Source organism: Trachymyrmex cornetzi, unplaced genomic scaffold (assembly GCF_001594075.2).
Source record: "Trachymyrmex cornetzi isolate Tcor2-1 unplaced genomic scaffold, Tcor1.1 scaffold56, whole genome shotgun sequence".
Taxonomy (NCBI): domain Eukaryota; kingdom Metazoa; phylum Arthropoda; class Insecta; order Hymenoptera; family Formicidae; genus Trachymyrmex; species Trachymyrmex cornetzi.
In genome coordinates, this window is record NW_017299871.1 from 649677 (window position 1) to 669105 (window position 19429).

The 19429-nt window shown below is 28.7% G+C and overlaps 2 protein-coding genes across 2 annotated transcripts in view; both read left to right on the forward strand.

The window, feature by feature from the left end:
- Positions 1-2197: 2197 nt before the first annotated feature.
- LOC108765864 (aminopeptidase N) lies at positions 2198-7968 on the forward strand. Its single transcript, XM_018514733.1, has 10 exons — positions 2198-2713; positions 3364-3519; positions 3612-4249; positions 5279-5360; positions 5538-6207; positions 6408-6592; positions 6851-7018; positions 7089-7235; positions 7607-7682; positions 7813-7968. Exons 1-10 carry the CDS (start codon positions 2211-2213, stop codon positions 7966-7968), a joined length of 2781 nt encoding a protein of 926 aa, XP_018370235.1. The 5' UTR covers positions 2198-2210.
- A 3516-nt stretch (positions 7969-11484) lies between these two features.
- Positions 11485-19429, forward strand: part of LOC108765865 (uncharacterized) — a 42697-nt gene continuing 34752 nt past the window's right edge. The window contains 12 exon segments of the mRNA XM_018514734.1: positions 11485-11766; positions 12273-12780; positions 13269-13718; positions 14123-14321; positions 14589-14760; positions 14851-14932; positions 15085-15473; positions 15783-16060; positions 16173-16372; positions 16688-16993; positions 17073-17154; positions 17694-17806. Coding sequence (XP_018370236.1) covers positions 12278-12780; positions 13269-13718; positions 14123-14321; positions 14589-14760; positions 14851-14932; positions 15085-15473; positions 15783-16060; positions 16173-16372; positions 16688-16993; positions 17073-17154; positions 17694-17806 — 2774 coding nt within the window. The 5' untranslated portion in view covers positions 11485-11766; positions 12273-12277.

Genomic DNA, 19429 nt, shown 5'->3' on the forward strand with positions numbered 1-19429 from the left:
ATATTTTTCATCCTATTAATTTAAAACAATTGAAGTATACTGACGTGAAGAAACCACATTATGCACTCACACATCATCGATACAATTTCAAAGTACCCTAACTCTAGAGAGGCGAATTTGCAAAGGAGAAAATTATGCAAACACATACGCAGTCCACCGTTTTATCGAAGACTGGAATATCCCGAACAAACTTTCCCAGGGATTGTTTCTCAACGCTTCAGGATTGTCACAAGGTACCTATCTGGTTGGTACTGGAACTTTAAGCTTGCCATCGAGTATAATGGCGTTCGAGCTTCTTCATTATGCAGGCCAATCATGACTGCAACTTCCTTCAAGTCATCCGCCGTGTCAGCCTTTCAATTATACATATACGTGCTCTCCATTTGACGCAGTCAGTAGTATATTTCTACTACTTTTAGTTGCTGTGGTGTTCCATGTTAAAAACTAACTGCAGGTATTGTAAAAATGCTTAATAACATTTTTAAATTTAAAAATGCAGAAATTAAAATATTATGAGAATGGTAAAACATCGATTTATATATATATGTATATATATATATATATATATATAGATTAAATAAGTAATTATTTTGTAGGATTTGTTATAATTTACGGATTGAGAAATGTATGATAAAATGATATAAGATAGCAATCATAATTGTTTACTTTACATAGAATGAAACAATTTTTCTACGTAATCTCACTAATACTAAAAGAATTTATTAAAATTTAACAATAAAACATTATTTGAAAGAAATCGTTTTTTTATTTTAGAAATATAAAAGTAAATCTTACAATATATGTAAAAAATGTCCATTGAATTCTTTTTCTTTTTTTTCTATGAAAATATGAATTTATCTTATATGATGCGTAATTTTTCAATTCTTTTTATTCTTATTTTTAAAGCAAAATGAATGAACAGATTATATCACATCGAGAGACACCAGTATTTAATACGTTAATTTAATGCTTATAATTATCAAGATATTCATTGAAAAATAATACTTCTATCGACAAGAGGTATAATCAAATATCAGTGCGAGTTTTATCGGAAAGAATTTGTCTCCTTTGTTCTACAAATAAGTATTGACAAAAGAACAAATAAGTTTAATTTATTAGAATATTGTTATATCTTCTTAATTAATTTTAGTTTTATCGAGGGTTGTAGAATATTTTACTTCTCTTTTTTAAATATTTCCCGTAAATAAGTTATAAGTAAATACCTACCGAGAATCATAACTAGAGGTTAAACTGAGGGTATCGCTTAGGTTTCCAATATCAAGATGTATAGAACGTAGGTAAACCTCAACGCAGCCTAAAGGCAAGACATGTAGCCTACGGCAATTATATGCAAATCTCAGCAAGTTGTGCCTAAAACCTCAACATTGTCACCAACTAGCAGCCACCATCTCGATCGAACGAAGAATGATACGAGTAATACCCATCAATAAATCGACAAATAAAACGATAAGTCTAATTCAAAGAAATAATGCAGATATTAGAGGCAGAAATTAAAAGAAACGATATCAGATTTATAATCGATTCTTTCAGATGACCCGAGAATTCCATTTGATAAGAAACGGAAATAATTTCTGGATTATTTCCTTAATCCAGACAATATATCCGACACTTTATACAGTTTATAGATAATTATTTGATATAGATCAATTTCCCTCTCTTCCTATTCTTTCGTATTTTTTATTTTATACATTGCTAATACGAAATCAATATTAACATTTAATAATATTATAGATAGCGTAAGTACTGATATTCAACTGTGTTCTCACTGGGACTTGTTATCGTTATTGTCAGAGACATAAATATTATCTCATTATAAATATGATCAAATTTGATGATGATCTACTTACGGTAAAAAGAAACTGTTAATAATAAATGATATGACAACTACGCAATAATTCCGAATACCATGTAGTCTTAAGACGGCGACGCATCATAAACATTGCTGATCGTTGTGTTGTGCAATAAGTTATTAAAATTATCACGTTGTGGCAGTATCAGCAGAAACAGAACTAGTATTCTAGATCCATGCGAATGTGACCGTATATACGTGCGCGTGTGTGTGCATATATCAATTTTTATCTCATTGTCAAGTATATACACGTGTGTATAACGTAAGGTGATACCTTTCCACGAACTTTACATAACCGAAAGAAATTAACTAAAAAGATTTCTAAAAATCGATTGAGCAAATGTATTCCAACATTATTATATCTAATCACTCTCCATTTTTCTTGCTTATATTAATTATTTTTTTCGTTTTAAGTCTAACGTTTGCACATGATAACGAAGACACGAATAAAAATAAAAATTCGAGCTATGTTTCTGCACGGTATCGACTACCCAAGAAAATCGTTCCTATATCCTATGATCTATCGATCTATACACACCCGATTGACGCGGATTATGATGGTCACGTACGAATCATTTTACAAGTGTTCGAAAAAACAGATTTCATCGTGCTACACACGGATGCATTAAAGATACAAACAAATGCATCTTTATTTGATAGATCGGGCAGGTTGACTCGGATTTTGCGTTACACCCATGATGAAGATACACAAATGCTTACGATTAAACTAGAGCGCGCACTAGACCCTGCGAAATACACGTTAGAAGTATCCTTCAAAGGACGTATCGCAAATGATGTATTCGGCTTTTATGCAAGTCTGTACGAAGTTGATGGAAAGCAGAGGTAATATTCTGAGAGAGAAGTTATACAAGGTGTTCAGAAATTCGCGAATCAATATATTACAGCAAGAAAGTTTTTGAGAAATGAATAAATTATAAAAATATCTATTATTTTGTTCGAGCGGTAGTTTAAGAAACTTAAAGATTAAATACTGGCCATCTTATAGATTACTGTGTTATAATATTATTGATGATGACTCACAAATAGTTTAACGGTAATTAACCGTAATCGTTGTCCAATTTTAAACTTCTGTATCTGAAAAATTACTGTTTTGAACGATAAATGACAAATACTTTTATAACTTATTTTTTCAAGAACTTTTTTGCTGTGGTATTTTGATTCGCGAATTTTAAGACATACTATATGTGTCATATTTTAAAGCTGCTACAGGGCAAGTAGTCGAAATAAAATCCGAATGTAATGAGAACTTTATGTCAGGATATGCTAAGCATGAAACACTCCTTCAGATTTTTTAAAATTATGTACATATATTTATTGTGCATAATCTCCTATACTTTGATTATAATTTTGTTGCTCGTTCAGACAATAAAAAGCAATTATTTAAAGATATCTGTTTATAATAATGAGAACACTCTTCACTTATTGTAATTTACATTTATTGTAATTTATTTTACACTGTTATATTTTTTTAGACGAATTGGTGTAACACAATTTTCGCCCACATACGCACGTCGTGCATTCCCTTGTATGGACGAGCCTTATTTAAAAGCGGAATTTCATTTGCATATTGGCCATCATAAGGATCAAAAGGCGACGAGTAATACTCCAGTGGAATCTATACGAATAGAGTTAGTATATAATTTTTCCAATTTTATCAAACTAAAAACATATACAAAGATATTCGTAAAACAAAAGCAAATGGTTGTAAAAATTATTATAGAAATGATACGTATTATGTGACCACATTCCGTCGTACACCGCGAATGCCCACGTACTTAGTAGGATGGGCAGTACATAACTTTGTTCCGGAACGATCACAAATTTCGGGAGATTTCAAGATGTGGACAAGAGACTCCATGAAGTTTCATGGATCGATGGCCTTGAATCGCGGTTGGGCAGTCTACTCGGCGTTACAAACGTGGTTATTAGTGAAAAGCCCGCTCGTGAAGGTCGATCAATTTGCGATACCAGATTTCAATTTCAATGCGATGGAGAATTGGGGCCTTATCACTTATAGAGAATCTGTAGTGTTGCATGAGGATGGAACTCCGACGAGAAAAGTAGTGAACGGACTATCAGTGATGGCTCACGAGTACGCTCATAGTTGGTTCGGTAATCTAGTGACACCCGTATTCTGGGATGTTGTCTGGTTAAAGGAGGGCTTCGCCACGTATTTCCAATATTTTGGCGTGTCCTTAGCAGAACCGGATTTGAGAATGATGAATGTATTCGTAGTAGATTGTTTGCAACCGATACTGCTTGCAGATTCCGACAATCATACACGCACATTAAATGGTCAAGAGGTCGGGGATCGCAACAGCATTATGGCTTTGTTTGATTCGGTCTCTTATGAGAAAGGTATAGTATGGAACACTTATTAAAATATTTTATATTACGTAAAGATAGTATTTACATTGAAGAGATGTTTCCATTAATAAAGGAATAATCATTTTTAAATCTTTTAAATAATAATTGTTAATTTAAGTAACTTATAATTATTTCCAAACAAAACAAAATAAAAAGATGTAGAAATTTTGTTATATATATTTTATAAATATATGTGATTGATTTGTATTCACCTTTGATCGCTTATGAGTGCTGCGTCACTTATTTCTTACATAATCCATTAATCGTATCACTGTAAGTATGTGTAACAATCTTGCAAAGATAGATAGGATTATCTTTCGATCATGTGATTTAGATCCTCAGAAATGATTATTTATTTAAATCATACATATCTAGAATCAATTACTGGCGAATTTAATTTTTAACATTTTTATCTTTAATATTGTGTATTGTTCTCGTTTTTTTTATATTAACAATTTCGTAAAAATTATAATTAATTGTCCGCATTTCTGCTACATTAAAAAAATTTTAATTAAAATAGCGATTACAGGAAATCGTTAAAACTTGTATCTTGTTAGTCTAGGGTCTACGTTACACTCAGAGTTATACAAAGCTAATTATGTTATCTGAATAAAACTGTATTTAAATATTAATTTTATCAGTATTAATATTAGTCATTTTAATAATATTAATGTAAGCGCACAATACATCCAACATATTTTCTTCTTACACATTACTTTAGCTTTTAATCTTTTATTAAATAATTTTTAACAACAGTAGATAATAATATTTTTACATATGAACATGTAAGATGCTAAGCTTATAACAATTAATTCTATAAAATGAATTCTATAAAACTTATTACGATTAATTCTATAAAATTAAAAATAAAAAAATCATTGAAGTTATATATTGATTATAATTTATGTATTTTTATTCAAATTTATAAAACACAGAAATTTGGCTTTTGAAATACTGACATAAAACTTACCATAAAATATTAGAAATAGATTGTAACATATTGTGTCATATTGTTTTCAGGTGCCTCTATAATTCGCATGATCAGTCATACCATCGGAAGCACAACATTTCAATTAGGATTACAAAATTATTTGCGCGAGTTGTAGGTGTCTGTATTATATGTGCAGAACGTTTCTAAATTCTTGTAGATATTTTTTTTTAACATAAACGATATTATTGTTGTGATGTATGCAATTATCTTATTTTTCTTAAAGTAATAACAATTTTGGTTTTTGTAGTTAACATTGTTTTTATCAGAAAAATTTATTTTTATTATTAGGTCATTTGAAGCAGCCACTCCATTCGACTTGTATCGACACTTGCAAGCTGCATCAAATATAACAAGGCAATTGTACAAAGGCATATCTATAAAAGACGTCGTAGAATCCTGGGCAAATCAGCCAGGATATCCCTTAGTGATCATTACACGAAACTATAAGACAAAGGCTCTGTTTGCCTCGCAAGAACGATTTTATCTAAACCGTCAAGCAGCACAAACAAATTCTAAAGAATCGAGTTGGTGGATACCATTAACCTTCATTACCGAAGAATCGAATTCCACATTTGATCGAACTACTACGGTTGCCTGGTTGAAACCACAGGCCAAGAGCATGTTAATCAGTTCTGTAAAACCAAACTCGTGGGTGATTTTTAATGTTCAGCAAGTTGGATATTATAGAGTCACTTATGACGAAAATAACTGGAAAATGCTTATTCGCTACTTGAAGTTGAAGAATTTCCAAAAAATACATGTGATAAATAGGGCTGCGCTTCTAGATGATGCTTTTAATTTAGCAAGAGCCGGTTATGTGGATTATTCCATTTCATTTGATCTCGCGACATATCTTACTCGTGAAACCGAATACGAACCGTGGGTCGCTGCGGTAAATAACTTCAATTTTCTCCATCATATTTTAGCTTGCTCACCGCGAGTACAACGTCTCTTTCAGGTAAAGTTATTCTTCTATATAAGCACCAAATTGATTTCAAAATGTAACTTATTAATTATTTAAAAGGTATGTCACAAATAAAAATTCTAATAATATTAAAAAGTTTTCTTATCACTACAAACGATCAAACTATAAAATTTGATGATATCCTCTTCAATTTCTTGATATTCTTTTATAACGTTTTAATATATAATTTGCAGAACTATGCAAATAACTTACTTAAACCAATGTCTAGTCTATTAAGCTTTATGGAAAATCCCATGGACAGTTCAATAAAGAAAATGCATCGCGAATTGATTCTATCTACTGCTTGCTCGGTTAATAATATGCACTGCCTAAAGACATCGAAAACTTTATTTAAAACGTGGATTCTATCTGAGAAAAGGTATGATCAATTACCAGCGAAATTCTAAATCCAATACAACTATATATATATTTACAATATTAATATTTTAAATCAAAGTTTAAATATATTCAAATATTAGAAGGTAATATTATTAACCGTTTCATTTATGTTTCTAATATGTACTTTATCTTTCGGTAAATATTTTTGTGAAATTTATCTTCGGGAAAGATAACTAATTAATTAACACAATATATTATACATGTATATATCTTCATGATATATTTTATGTATATGCAGTATATCAGCAAATCTCAAGAGCTTCGTGTATTGCGTGGGTATTCGAGCAGGTGATGATAATGATTGGCATACTGTTTGGAACAGGTTTCTGCGCACTGACTTACATGCAGAACAAGAACTCTTGCTGAGTGCACTTGGATGTACTAAAACTCCTCATTTAATCGACAGGTGGATTATAAGAAATGGATCATACAGATAAACGCGTTTGCAATCAGATACTAAATTTGTCAACTTTCAGATTTCTCAATATGTCTATAGTGTATGGACTCAAACTTCGCAAGCAATATAGAATGACAATAATCAATGCCGTTTTGAACGGCAATCCCGAAAATGTTAATCACGTCATTGATTTTATTCACCATAATTTGCCCATGATTTTTAAATCGTATGTATTATGCGTTCTTATTTTCTTCATTTTTATATTTTTTATTATATAACTTTGCATCTTATTTTCTTTATTACAATAAACAGAGTATCCCAATCAAAACTTATTATTTAAGAGCCAAGATAATACTGTCATTTATTACGTTTTCGTTGTAAAGGCAAATATTTGATTGTGCGCATCATTTCTATCGGAAAAATTTTATCGGAAAATAGAGTTTTACGAAAAAAATGTTAAACTCGTTTAATTTTTTGTTTTATTTTTTAATAATTAAATGTGACTAAAGAAAAACATAATGCTTTGGGTATTTATTTGCAATGGATTCTTATATTTACAAAACAAATCTTATAATATTTTATCTTACACTTTTGTAGAAGAGGAATAGATTTCTTAACCAAAATGCTCCCTGCTGTAGGCAATAAAATTATTATGGAAACTCAATTAAATAAGGTATAGTTTGTATACGTATTATAATTTAATATATCAATTACTTCTCTTATATTTTGATTATATACAGAATAATTTAAAACTTATTATATTAGATAAGTAACATAACTATAAAATGTTTATAATATTATAGCTTCGCTCATTTGTTGATGAAAACATTGAAAATCTAGGATCAGCGTTGAATTCAGCAAAAAAAGCCATAAGTATTTCTACTTCATCCTTAGCATGGATCGATAAATTTTTACCTGCAATTGAAAGAGCATTGTTAACTAGTTATTTAAAGATATGATATATATACATATATATATATCATATCTTTAAATAACTGTTATAAATGTTATATATATACATAATAATACATTATGTAACTATGTATATAGAGTATCCCAATATTTGTTATATTTGTAATTAAATGTATATATACAATAAAATAAAGAGGCATTAAACTTAAAAGTTTATTATGCAAGCCTGTACAAGCACTGCAACTGTCCCAATTTTAAAAGAAATTGAGTATATAAGATGTGTTATTTTTACGGAAAGATTAATTATTATTTGATACCAAGTGACGTAAAAAAGAAACATATTTTAGAATAGAATATTAAGATTTATTGGACTATTATTCCTAGATTTCGTTTTCTTTTTTACAAAAAGGCGATTTATATAAAAATATTAATACATATAAATATTTTATAAATCTTCTTGATCCTTATTTTATATACGATAATCGCCTTTGGCATTGATTCCTTACATGTATTTGTTTACAAGTTTTTTACAATATATTTTATGATTAAATTATGCTTTAGATAAAGACTACCTTCTTTATATATAATACATACTTATTTTAATTTTATTTCTTATATTTATATTTAATATATTGTATATTGCATATATATATATATATACATATTATTTTTATTAACGCTATAAAAGTATATACTTAACACGACAAAATTTTTCACGTTACAATAAAACATTTTTTTCCTAACAGTCATAATGCATGTATACTTTGTAAACGATATCCTAAATGATATCATCAATTAATTTTTATCTCGGTTTGCGTAAATATACTATAGATAATAGAAAATAAAGATTAACCTAAAATCTTACAATATAATTAAGAAGGTATATACAAACGCCAGATGTGAATGGCTTAAATATTTGTATTTAAAATATTACAATAAAATAAACGTTTCGGTCTTAAATTAGGCGACAGATTCTTGACGCTACCATTTTTATTCGAATCATCCTCTGGATAAATCCTCATAAAAGAGGTGTTATAATTGGACTACTCGATAGAATTATCCTTCTCTCACATCTTGAATTTCACAACAGAAATATAGAAACGATGATTAATACACTGCTAAATGGTTATCCTTTAGACTTAATTTTTATTACTATTAACAAAAGAATCAAATGGTTATCTCGACGAAAGAATTTATATAAAAACAACTTTCAGGACTTTGACAATGATAATTCAATTAATAAATATTTTATAGTGCCATACATTAAAAACATTTCAGAAAAGTTTAAATCTGTTACTGAAAAGAATTGTTTGAAAATTGCTTATAAACCAATGAATAAACTTAATTCTATTATTAAAACAGATAAAGACAAGCTTAACAAAATGGAACTTTGCAATGTAATTTATAAAATTAATTACCTGAGCTGTGAATCCTCATATGTTGGGCAAACAAAAAGAAAAGTAAGAACTTGAATAAAAGAACATAAATCTAACGCTGCTTGTTCGAGCAGCCTTCACAGTGTGGTAGCACAGCATCAAATAAATTTTGATCACAAATTTAATTGGGAGGACATAGAAATTCTGGATATAGATTTACATCAGAAATATATATCATAAAAGATTTACATCAGAAATGATATTCGTCAAAAAACACACGGTATCAATAAACAAAATGATACGGAAAATTTACCCGAATCATATTTTCCGTTACTTAAAGTATCGTCCTCTACATAACTCTAGAACTTTCCGTTGCCAACGCAGGGAATGTATATAAACTATCCGACACGTACGAAAATTGGTATAACGTTTTTGACGCTGAGCACAATCACATTGACTCTAGGTCCTGGATTGCTGTGTATTTTATCGTTCAACGCAGGTTGGTTAAATAAAGTTTTGTATATTGATCTTTTTATCTTTTTATTCTCTTGATGTTGTTAATTTAAAACTATTTATTCAGATGGTATTTAATGAAATTAAACTTAGTATTCTAAATTATGATATAAAGTATTCTTGTACACTGTCAATATCATTAATTTAAGAAAATTTTTACACATAATATTAATTTTAAATATAATAATAAAAATAACCTAACACTAAGGGCTAATAAGAGTTAGCGCGAACGGAGGTGCGCAATTAGTCTCACAAATAATTTTGTTAGTCCATTTGATGTGATAACCTCATCTTTATTTGAAATCTTGAAATCTTGTACGTTTCGATTCTTTTTTGAATCCTCGTCAGCAAACTTCTTAGATAAAATTAGATTTCACGATCGTTCAATGTGGAGTCACTCGCAGGTTGCCAAAGCTGAAGTGTTATCCATTCGATCGCCAAATCTCAACATGAAACTTTGGATAATGCTTCTATATTCGCTATTAATCGCATTTTTATAAAATTTGTTTAACTCCGTCCAATACACCACGGAGCAGCGAATGTGTCCTTCGCTTAAACACTAGTTAGGTTATTTTTATTATTTTGATCAAACAGAGTTCTTGTTTTAACATATTTATCATTTTTAAACATAATGTTAATATTAATTTAAGAATAATTTTACACATAATGTTAATTTTAAACTATTTATTCAGATTGTTTTTAATTAAATTAATCTTGATATTCAAAATATGTATTTTCATATAAAATATTTTTGTTGTACACTGTCAATATTATTAATTGAAGAAAATTTACACATAATGTTTAATAGAAATTGGAAATTTTGCGTTGTATTGATGTTGAGCAAAGTGTGCACCTATTGGCTTTGGTTCACTTATCGGGATCATGTAGACAATCCGATTTGTATGGAACACCGTTGCGTCTATCAAATCTATTACTGAGCGTTATAAAATCTTTCATTGGTAACGTATAGAATTTATAATCGTAACATTTTAAATTTACTTATATGCGTAATAATTTATTTCCGACAATTTTTGTAATACTAAGAAAGATCTAATTTAAGACCGAAACGTCTATTTTATTGTAATATTTTAAATACAAATATTTAAGCCATCCACATCTGGCGTTCGCGGTGTATGCCTTCTTAATTATATTGTTTTACATTCTTATTACGGTATAATCAATTTTGTCTAAAATCTTACTTTATGAGCATACATATTTTTATATACAATTATTTTATATACATATATATATATATATTTCATATCTGTATTACAAATAAATAAATTAAATAATTAATTAATAATAATGATTTTACTAAATAATATCAAAAAGGTTGAATTCTATAAAAAAATTTTACAAAAGTAAATCTTGACTTACTGACCAACTCTAATTAAAATTTACATTTTAACTTTGGCAACAGGAAAATGGCTGCAGAAAATTAGAAAAAGAGAGAATTCATAGATATTTCCAGTTAACATACAACTTTACTTAGAGAGAATTGATTTGCAATATGAAAGTAAAAATTTATAGTAGTGATACAAACTCTTCATAAATCAATGCAATGTGTTGTTTAAGCAGTACCATTCGATATGTTCTGAAAGATATGATAAAAAAAGTTAAATCCCGATAATATCTCTGGGTCTGCCATCGATTGGTCGGATAATACAGTATTTTAGTTATCGCGTTATCAGCGGTGCCGGTGCTGTCCCGGAAATTTTGCGATTCGTGTTCGGGATGGTTCATTTACTTTTCTTACCTCGAAGGATATAATACTTTTTGCTTGCAAAGAACCGGACGATAAGATTAGAGGTGGCAGCGAAATTTTTTTTTAATGATACATCCTACGATCACGGCCTTATAAAGCCCGAAGTTTTAATCAAGTATAGTCTTTCAATAAATCTCGTCTCTGCGGGGACGAGGAATCGACCTGCACGGCTCTTCATCTTTAACTTTAAGGTACGTCATTAATTATTTATTATATTCATTACGCCTCTCTCTTGTGAAACAATCAATTATGATAAATATAAAGAATATTTTTATTGATAAAAATTTATAATGCACATTCTTATCGAGAAATTGTATATTTTTTATATAGCATTTAATGTGTAATTTACAAAATTTTATATAATTTCTTTCTCCCTAATTTTATATTTTTCTTTTATCATATTATTAAATTCTTGATTTAATTAAACAAAACAAAAACAAATATTAAATTATATATAAATTTTGAGATTTTTTTCATGTATCACATAAATATTAATTAATTAAAACATTGAAAAAATATTTTCCAAAATTAATAAAAATTAATAATTAAATATTTGCAACAAATATTTAATTGGTTTTTCTTAGATTTATCTATGTGAACTGTCATGCATCTCTTGTCATTACTCGATTGTGTCTTAATTGTATTACGTAACAGAAATAAATGAAATCGGTGTTTTCACGCAAAATTTTTTTGCTAGGTACAATGTTAACGATGAGATTCCTGTTATCATTTATGCTTGTCCTAGCGGCTTGCTGGGCGAGCTATCCTAGTTCCGATGATGTGGCTCCTCAACTTATTGAAGAAGTTCTAGATAACTATAGACTGCCACTAGATGTAATGCCTATGGAATATGATATCAAATTGCAGCCGATTTTCGAGTCACCCAATCAAGATAATTTTACTTTTAAAGGAGAATCTGTGATCACTCTCATGACTGTGAATAAGACAAATACCATAGTTTTCCATGCTAAGGAAATTGATATCAACAGTAGTATTAAATTAACATATAAAATTAAAGACGAAATTATAATTTATCCAATTAAGTTAAAGAAAGATATAAATAAGGACTTTGTGACGCTCATTTTTAACGAGTCCATTCCCGCAAACGTAAATGCACAACTATTTTTGTCCTATACTGGAAAGCTAAATGATAAATTACGTGGATTCTACAGAAGTTCTTATCAGAATAAGGAAGGAAAAAAGATGTAAGCCAGCGTTTAAATTTCTATTAAAATTTTGCTAGAAACTATTGAATTAAAACTAATATTATTTATATCAGCTTTGTATAATCAACTTAATATTATTTAAAATAATTTTTATGTAGTCAATTGTAACTTAAATAATTAAATAAGTTATTCAAAAAGAGAATTATCACACCGTTATAAATTTAAGTAAATCTGGAAAATTTTTCAATTTTATAATTAAAAAATTGTTTCGCTTTTTTTGTAAACTTTTTAAGAATTTTTTATTATAAGAGCCGAATAATTAATTTGTTTTTAGACTAAAAATAGATATTATAGTATTTTTTAAACAATATTGAATTGAATTTTTTATAAATTAAAATTAGAATAGACGATTCTTTTAAAAACAAACGATTTTACTTCATCAAAATTCATACAGAAATATAGAAAATATAGAAAATATAGAAATATAGAAAATCATTCATAATAATAAAATTAATTATATGTTACAGATGGCTCGCAACGACTCACTTTGAACCAGTGGGCGCGAGACAGGCCTTCCCATGTTGGGACGAACCACAATTCAAAGCACGTTTTACCATTACTATTACAGTTCCTCAAAAAAATTACATAGCGATTTCAAATATGCCTGCAAAAACAACTGCAAATTTAAAGACGACTTTCGAGAAGACACCAATCATGTCCACTTATCTCGTAGCTTTTGTAGTTTCGGATTTCACGGCTCTGAATAATAAAAATTTTGGGGTTTGGGCGAAACCTACAGTAAAAGAAGACGCTAAAGAATTTGCATTCATGTATGGATTAGAAACGTTACAGGTACTAAAAAATTTTACCAACATTGATTATTATGGAAAGGAGCAAGGAATGTTGAAGCTGGATCAAATTGCAATACCAGATTTCGGACCAGGTGCTATGGAAAATTGGGGTCTTGTAATATACAGGTAATGTCGGTTAATGATCATTAATTACAGGACGACCAAAGTTCTTCGACGAATTTCTACTTATTTTTTTATTAGTACAGTCCGAATTTATATTTCAAAACTTATAATATATCTAATCGATACATATATATCTATATATATAATCTATTTGTCAATCTCCTTTATATTTTCTATCTATCTATACACTTTATCTATTTAATCTATTTTATTGATAGTTATTAAAATTAGTTACAAAGTTTTATACAGAATGTAAAAATTTTTACCTTGCACAACTTTTTGCCAAACACTGACTATTATATCTCTTCAAATATAATTTTATTTATACAAGTTAGAGTAATTATTATCACAAGGACAATATTATTAGTGCATTAAAAAATGTAACATACTGTTTTTTTTTTTTTTAGAGAATCTCGACTTCTCTATGTAGAGAATAAAACAACCACGGCAGAGAAACAAGCTTTAGCGACAATAATAGCTCACGAACTCTCTCATCAGTGGTTTGGTAACTTAGTTACTTGCGCTTGGTGGAATTACATCTGGCTAAATGAAGGGTTTGCTACATTTTTCCAATATTATGTTACCGATAAAGTTATTCCACAACTGGTAAATATAAAATACTAAATACTTTTAAAGTTTTAAATTATGTTATAATAACAATCTGTTGTACACTAAAGAAAAAAAATTAAGAAATAACTATTAAGTATAAATTTAAGTTTGTAAAAATACAATTATTATACCATTAACATTTATTTTACTATACTGAAATTTAATTGTACAAAAGCCCGTTGACGCTTAAAAAAACTTATACTATATGAACTGTAATATCGGTTATCATGATAAAACTATCATCTGAATTAATTTAAATTGCAGTATAAGGATGAAGAGTCTTGGCGTCTTAAGGAACAATTTGTTATTAAAAATGTGCAAGAATCAGCATTCGTTGTTGATGCAAGTAGTAAAACTCGCGCATTGAATCCTGAAACTAATATACAAACTACTTCTCAAATTAGAAGTGTGTTCAACGATATTACCTACAAAAAAGGTAAATTAATTCTTTCTTTTCCACGATATATATATAACGCAACAAAAATAATTGATTCAATTTTCTAATTTATGTTATCCATCTTCGTAGGTGCTTCTCTTCTTTATATGATACAAGGATTTTTATCGGAAGATGTTTTTCAAGAAGGACTTAGAAGATATCTAAATATTTAGTAAGTTTATTATAATTATTTATATTTAAAAGTAGAGAAAAAGACGTTTTCTTAATTATATTATATAAATATTGAATAACGCAAATCACACATTGTGTATAGCATCAATCACAATAAAATAATAGAATAATCCTACAATTTCATAATTTTAGCAAGGGCAAATCCGTTGATTCTGACGATTTCTTCAAATCTGTCCAAGATTCCAGTAAGAAAGTGGAAGAATGTTTGCCAAAAAGTATTACACTTAAACAAGTTATGGATAATTGGGTTAATAAACCTGGATATCCTGTCATTACCGTCACATGGAATACGAAATTACGTGGTACTGTTAATATAACGCAGGAACGATACTTTTGGGTGAAACCAGTGAAAAAAGATAAAACTCAATGGTATATACCCATCAATTATGTAACGGAAGACTCGCCCAATGAAGTGATGCCTACGGACAAACAATCTCGCTGGTTGATACCCGGAACAAATGCATCATTAGAAATTAAACTAAACGATACAAAATGGATACTTTTCAATAAGAATCAGACAGGTATGTGTATATTGATTACCGCTATGTAATCTTTACATTCATTGCAATGCTAATGATGCGTGCACCTATTAATCTACTAGATTATTTGACATATTTACATTAATCTTTAATATAAAACTAAAATAAAATTGTAGAACATTTGTTATAAAGATGTATATATAAAGATGTAGAACAAATAACATGATTAGTTTAATTTGTTATATTTGACTTAGCCTTTTTCATAATCATAATTATATATACAAAAGCAAATTTATCGTGAAGATTAAAAGTTAAATATGGTAAAAAAATATGAAATAATATTATTTACAGGTTTCTATCGTGTAAATTATGACGATTCAAATTGGCAGAAGCTAGCGTCGTACTTAAAATCGCCTTTTTATCTTAATATAAGCGCAACCAACCGCGCCCAATTGATCGATGATGCATTAAATCTCGCGCGTACAGGACACTTGGCATATAAGACTGCATTGCAGATTACATCGTATCTATCACATGAGACTGATTATATTCCATGGTATGCCGCTGCCAAAGCATTCAATTATCTGGACAACGTATTAATAGGTGGAAAGAACTACACAGAATATCACGTAAGTTGAATAAGAAAAAATACAATGTTATAAGTGCGGATGCATATTTTAATAGCAAAAAAAAGAGAAACATATACAAGTGTTAATGTTTTAACACATCACTTAATTTCAGAAATATGTCGCTGAAAAGATAAAATCTTTTGCACTGACAGTCAACTACAAAGATTGGAGAAATAGTACGCATGTAGATAAACTTGCCAAAGTATTAGCATTAGACACAGCTTGTAAATACGGATTGGAAGACTGCAATAACTTTGCTAATAAGAAGCTTGCAGATTGGTTGGACAATAAGAAGAAAGAAGATGAGAAGAAGTAAGTCCGAGAACTTATTGTAGTTTCATAAATTCATAATTACAATCCATTATATATACTTGCTAAATAACAATAACATTTCTGCATCGTCTATGAACTCATCGTACAGTTTATAGAACATGTTGAACAATACGATGCAAATACATTATATGTTTTTTCTGAAACTTTTGTAACAATTTGTGAACTTAAAAATTCTCTGTTACGAAATACGTGTTCGTACAAATATAAAAGTAATGCAGGTTTCTTGTTAACATTTAGTGATATTACATATCTAATCTATAGAAATTAAATTAACTGTTTACCGAGTATTTCTAGACTCTTACCAGACTTGAGACGTGGAATTCTTTGCGCCGGATTGCGAAATGCAAGCGCACAAATATGGAACGCGACTCTACAAAAGTATAAAACCACTGAAGATAAAGATGAAAAGGCGGACATTCTGGCCGGTTTTGGTTGCGCCACATCTAAGGAAACTATCCAGAAATTCCTCGCGTTAACTCTCGAGAAAGATTCCGACATCGATATTTTTGCTGCGTTGAATTCGATATGTGCGGGTAATGCCGAATCCTTCGACATCCTTGTAGAATTCATCAACGATAATATTGAAACAATTCATAATGTGTAAGTTGCTTTTTATTCCTTACTTTGACAATACAAAATATACCATAAACAAATTGATAATGTAATAATTTCTTTACAGAGATGAAGAAGATAACTCGTTACTGAGTGCTTTCCTTAATAATCTTTCCGACAGAGTCGTAACAACAAAGCAATATATAGAGGTAATACATCATTAATCTCTTTCTTATTTAATCTAAACTTTTAAGGATAATAAATTTTTATTAAAATAAAGAGAATTAAGCATTCATTGAAGGATATACTCCTTCAAATTTAACATTTATATTGCACGTATCATATACATACATAAATTGATTATGATTTTAGTAATGTAATATAATTAATGTCTATTAGAAAATAACATTAGATATACTTAATTTTACACTGTTTCAAATTTGAACATTTTTTTTAACTACGTGATTGAATGACATATGCGCGATAACATATCTTTTGTGTAACTAAATTTTAGTAATTGGAACCTTCAAAACATTTCATTTCTATCTCATGTTCGATCGCGCGCTTATATCTTATCTCAAAGTGGATTGATTGGATATTTCACAATTTTGTGTGAAACATTGCGTCTTCAAAATGTATTTAATTATCCTCAACTACCATGTTATAAAAATTCAATAATCTAATAATACCGATAAATTGAATCGATAATTCTAAAATAAGTTTTAATATAATTGTTTTTGTATTTTAGTTAACGCTACTCGTACATGGGCAACTGCAAAACGTACAGAAGTTTGAATTATCCGCTGTGTTAAACAAACTTATCTGGATCAATACCTACCGGGATAATGTTACGGAATGGATAGTAAAAAATTGTGAAATTTGCCACGAAAATAAGCCAGACTCTGCAAGTTCCATTACTTTGTCGTTGTTCCTTCCGATTATTTTATTGTTACTCACACGATTCTATTGAAAAGTCAAATTCATTGTTATATAATATCTTCAATTGATTGATTTCCAACTTCATATTTTCTCAATAAAATCGGAGTCATATATAACACTTTTCTGGCTCTTTCAACAATGATTTATTTGTTGAAACATTATTACATTTGATTTTGTAAATGAGAAGAAAATGAAATCGCATAGAAGATACTGCAGATGTATATTACGCATTTTCTTCTCAAATTTCTCATATTTATTTCAAGTTACAATTTTAATGTAAATGCGCATTTTTTGTCATTTGTAAGATATCAAAAATGCTTTTAGTAATGATGCATTTAGCTGATAAGCTAAATGACATTGTAACATTTAACGAATTCTAAATTAAAGATCAAATGCAGATTCATGAAAAACTTAACACTGTATAATTAGTATACTGAAAAATTATTAAGACGTATAATATAGTTACATAATTGTATGTACATGGTATGATTGTAAATATACGGATTCCTATTTATACCACTTATACAATAGTTTATTTAATTTATGATTATTTATAACTGAAATAAAGAAGAAAAATGAAGACGTTAATCTTTTCCGTCAAATTTTAGGACAGGCAATTAAAATGTTTACAGAGAGATTATGTTTATAAAATTATATAAGGAAATTTTTTGCATTGTGATTGACTGATTGCTTTAAACTTGCCTTTTATAACATTGCCATAAAATGTATTTAATAAAAGATGTAATTATTTGCATTGTTTGAAATTAATTATGTATGATTTAAAAGGTATTAATAAAAAGTATATCTATCCCTACTGTGGGCATAATTATCATTATTACGTAAAAATATTCATAAAAATTGTATATGGATTGAATATCATTAAAATAATCGTAATAATAAAATAAGCTTTAGTGTAAAAGATTTTTTTTACATTAAAAACACAATAACAGAAATAATTTATATTCTTTTATTATAATGCGTGACATAACTCATCGTTTCATAATATGAGACATAGGTCAATCATGTAAATTATTCATGCCTTTAGACACGTTTGAAATAACAATGGGCGTGCGTCGAATACCCGATTGTCATACGAGTAAGTATTCTTGCCGAATGTTATAAAAGAAGACTAAAGTCAATTTATTTCACAAGTAGAGGTACTTCACTATCGAGCAGAAAGACATATACCTAGCTGCAGTAACGTTTCACTTGATTTCGGCAATTATATTCACGTAAATATATATTGAGTAGAAAGGTAATATTCATCGTATACATTGACAACAATGAGAAACTGATTACAACAATACAACACGAGAATTATCTCGCTAACATTTCGTGAAGCCATCGATAATTATCTTGAATTCAAATTCAAATATCGATGTATATTCTTGATAAGCACAATATTATATTGTATAGACGTATTTCTAAACACGGGATTTTCCTTAATATATATTTAATATAGTGTATATAACTAAAAAAAGATTCTTATTGTGTCAAATAATATTATTAAAATTGTAACATATTGAAGATACCCCCCCCCCCCCC

What these genes read in the sequence shown, in the direction of transcription:
- LOC108765864 (XM_018514733.1), top strand. Translation starts at nt 2,211, where the DNA reads ATGTATTCCAACATTATTATATCTAATCACTCTCCATTTTTCTTGCTT. An exon ending in GTGGAATCTATACGAATAGA is followed by an intron (nt 3,520 to 3,611) that starts GTTAGTATATAA and finishes AAATTATTATAG; the next exon opens with AAATGATACGTATTATGTGA. An exon ending in TGGAAACTCAATTAAATAAG is followed by an intron (nt 7,683 to 7,812) that starts GTATAGTTTGTA and finishes ATAATATTATAG; the next exon opens with CTTCGCTCATTTGTTGATGA.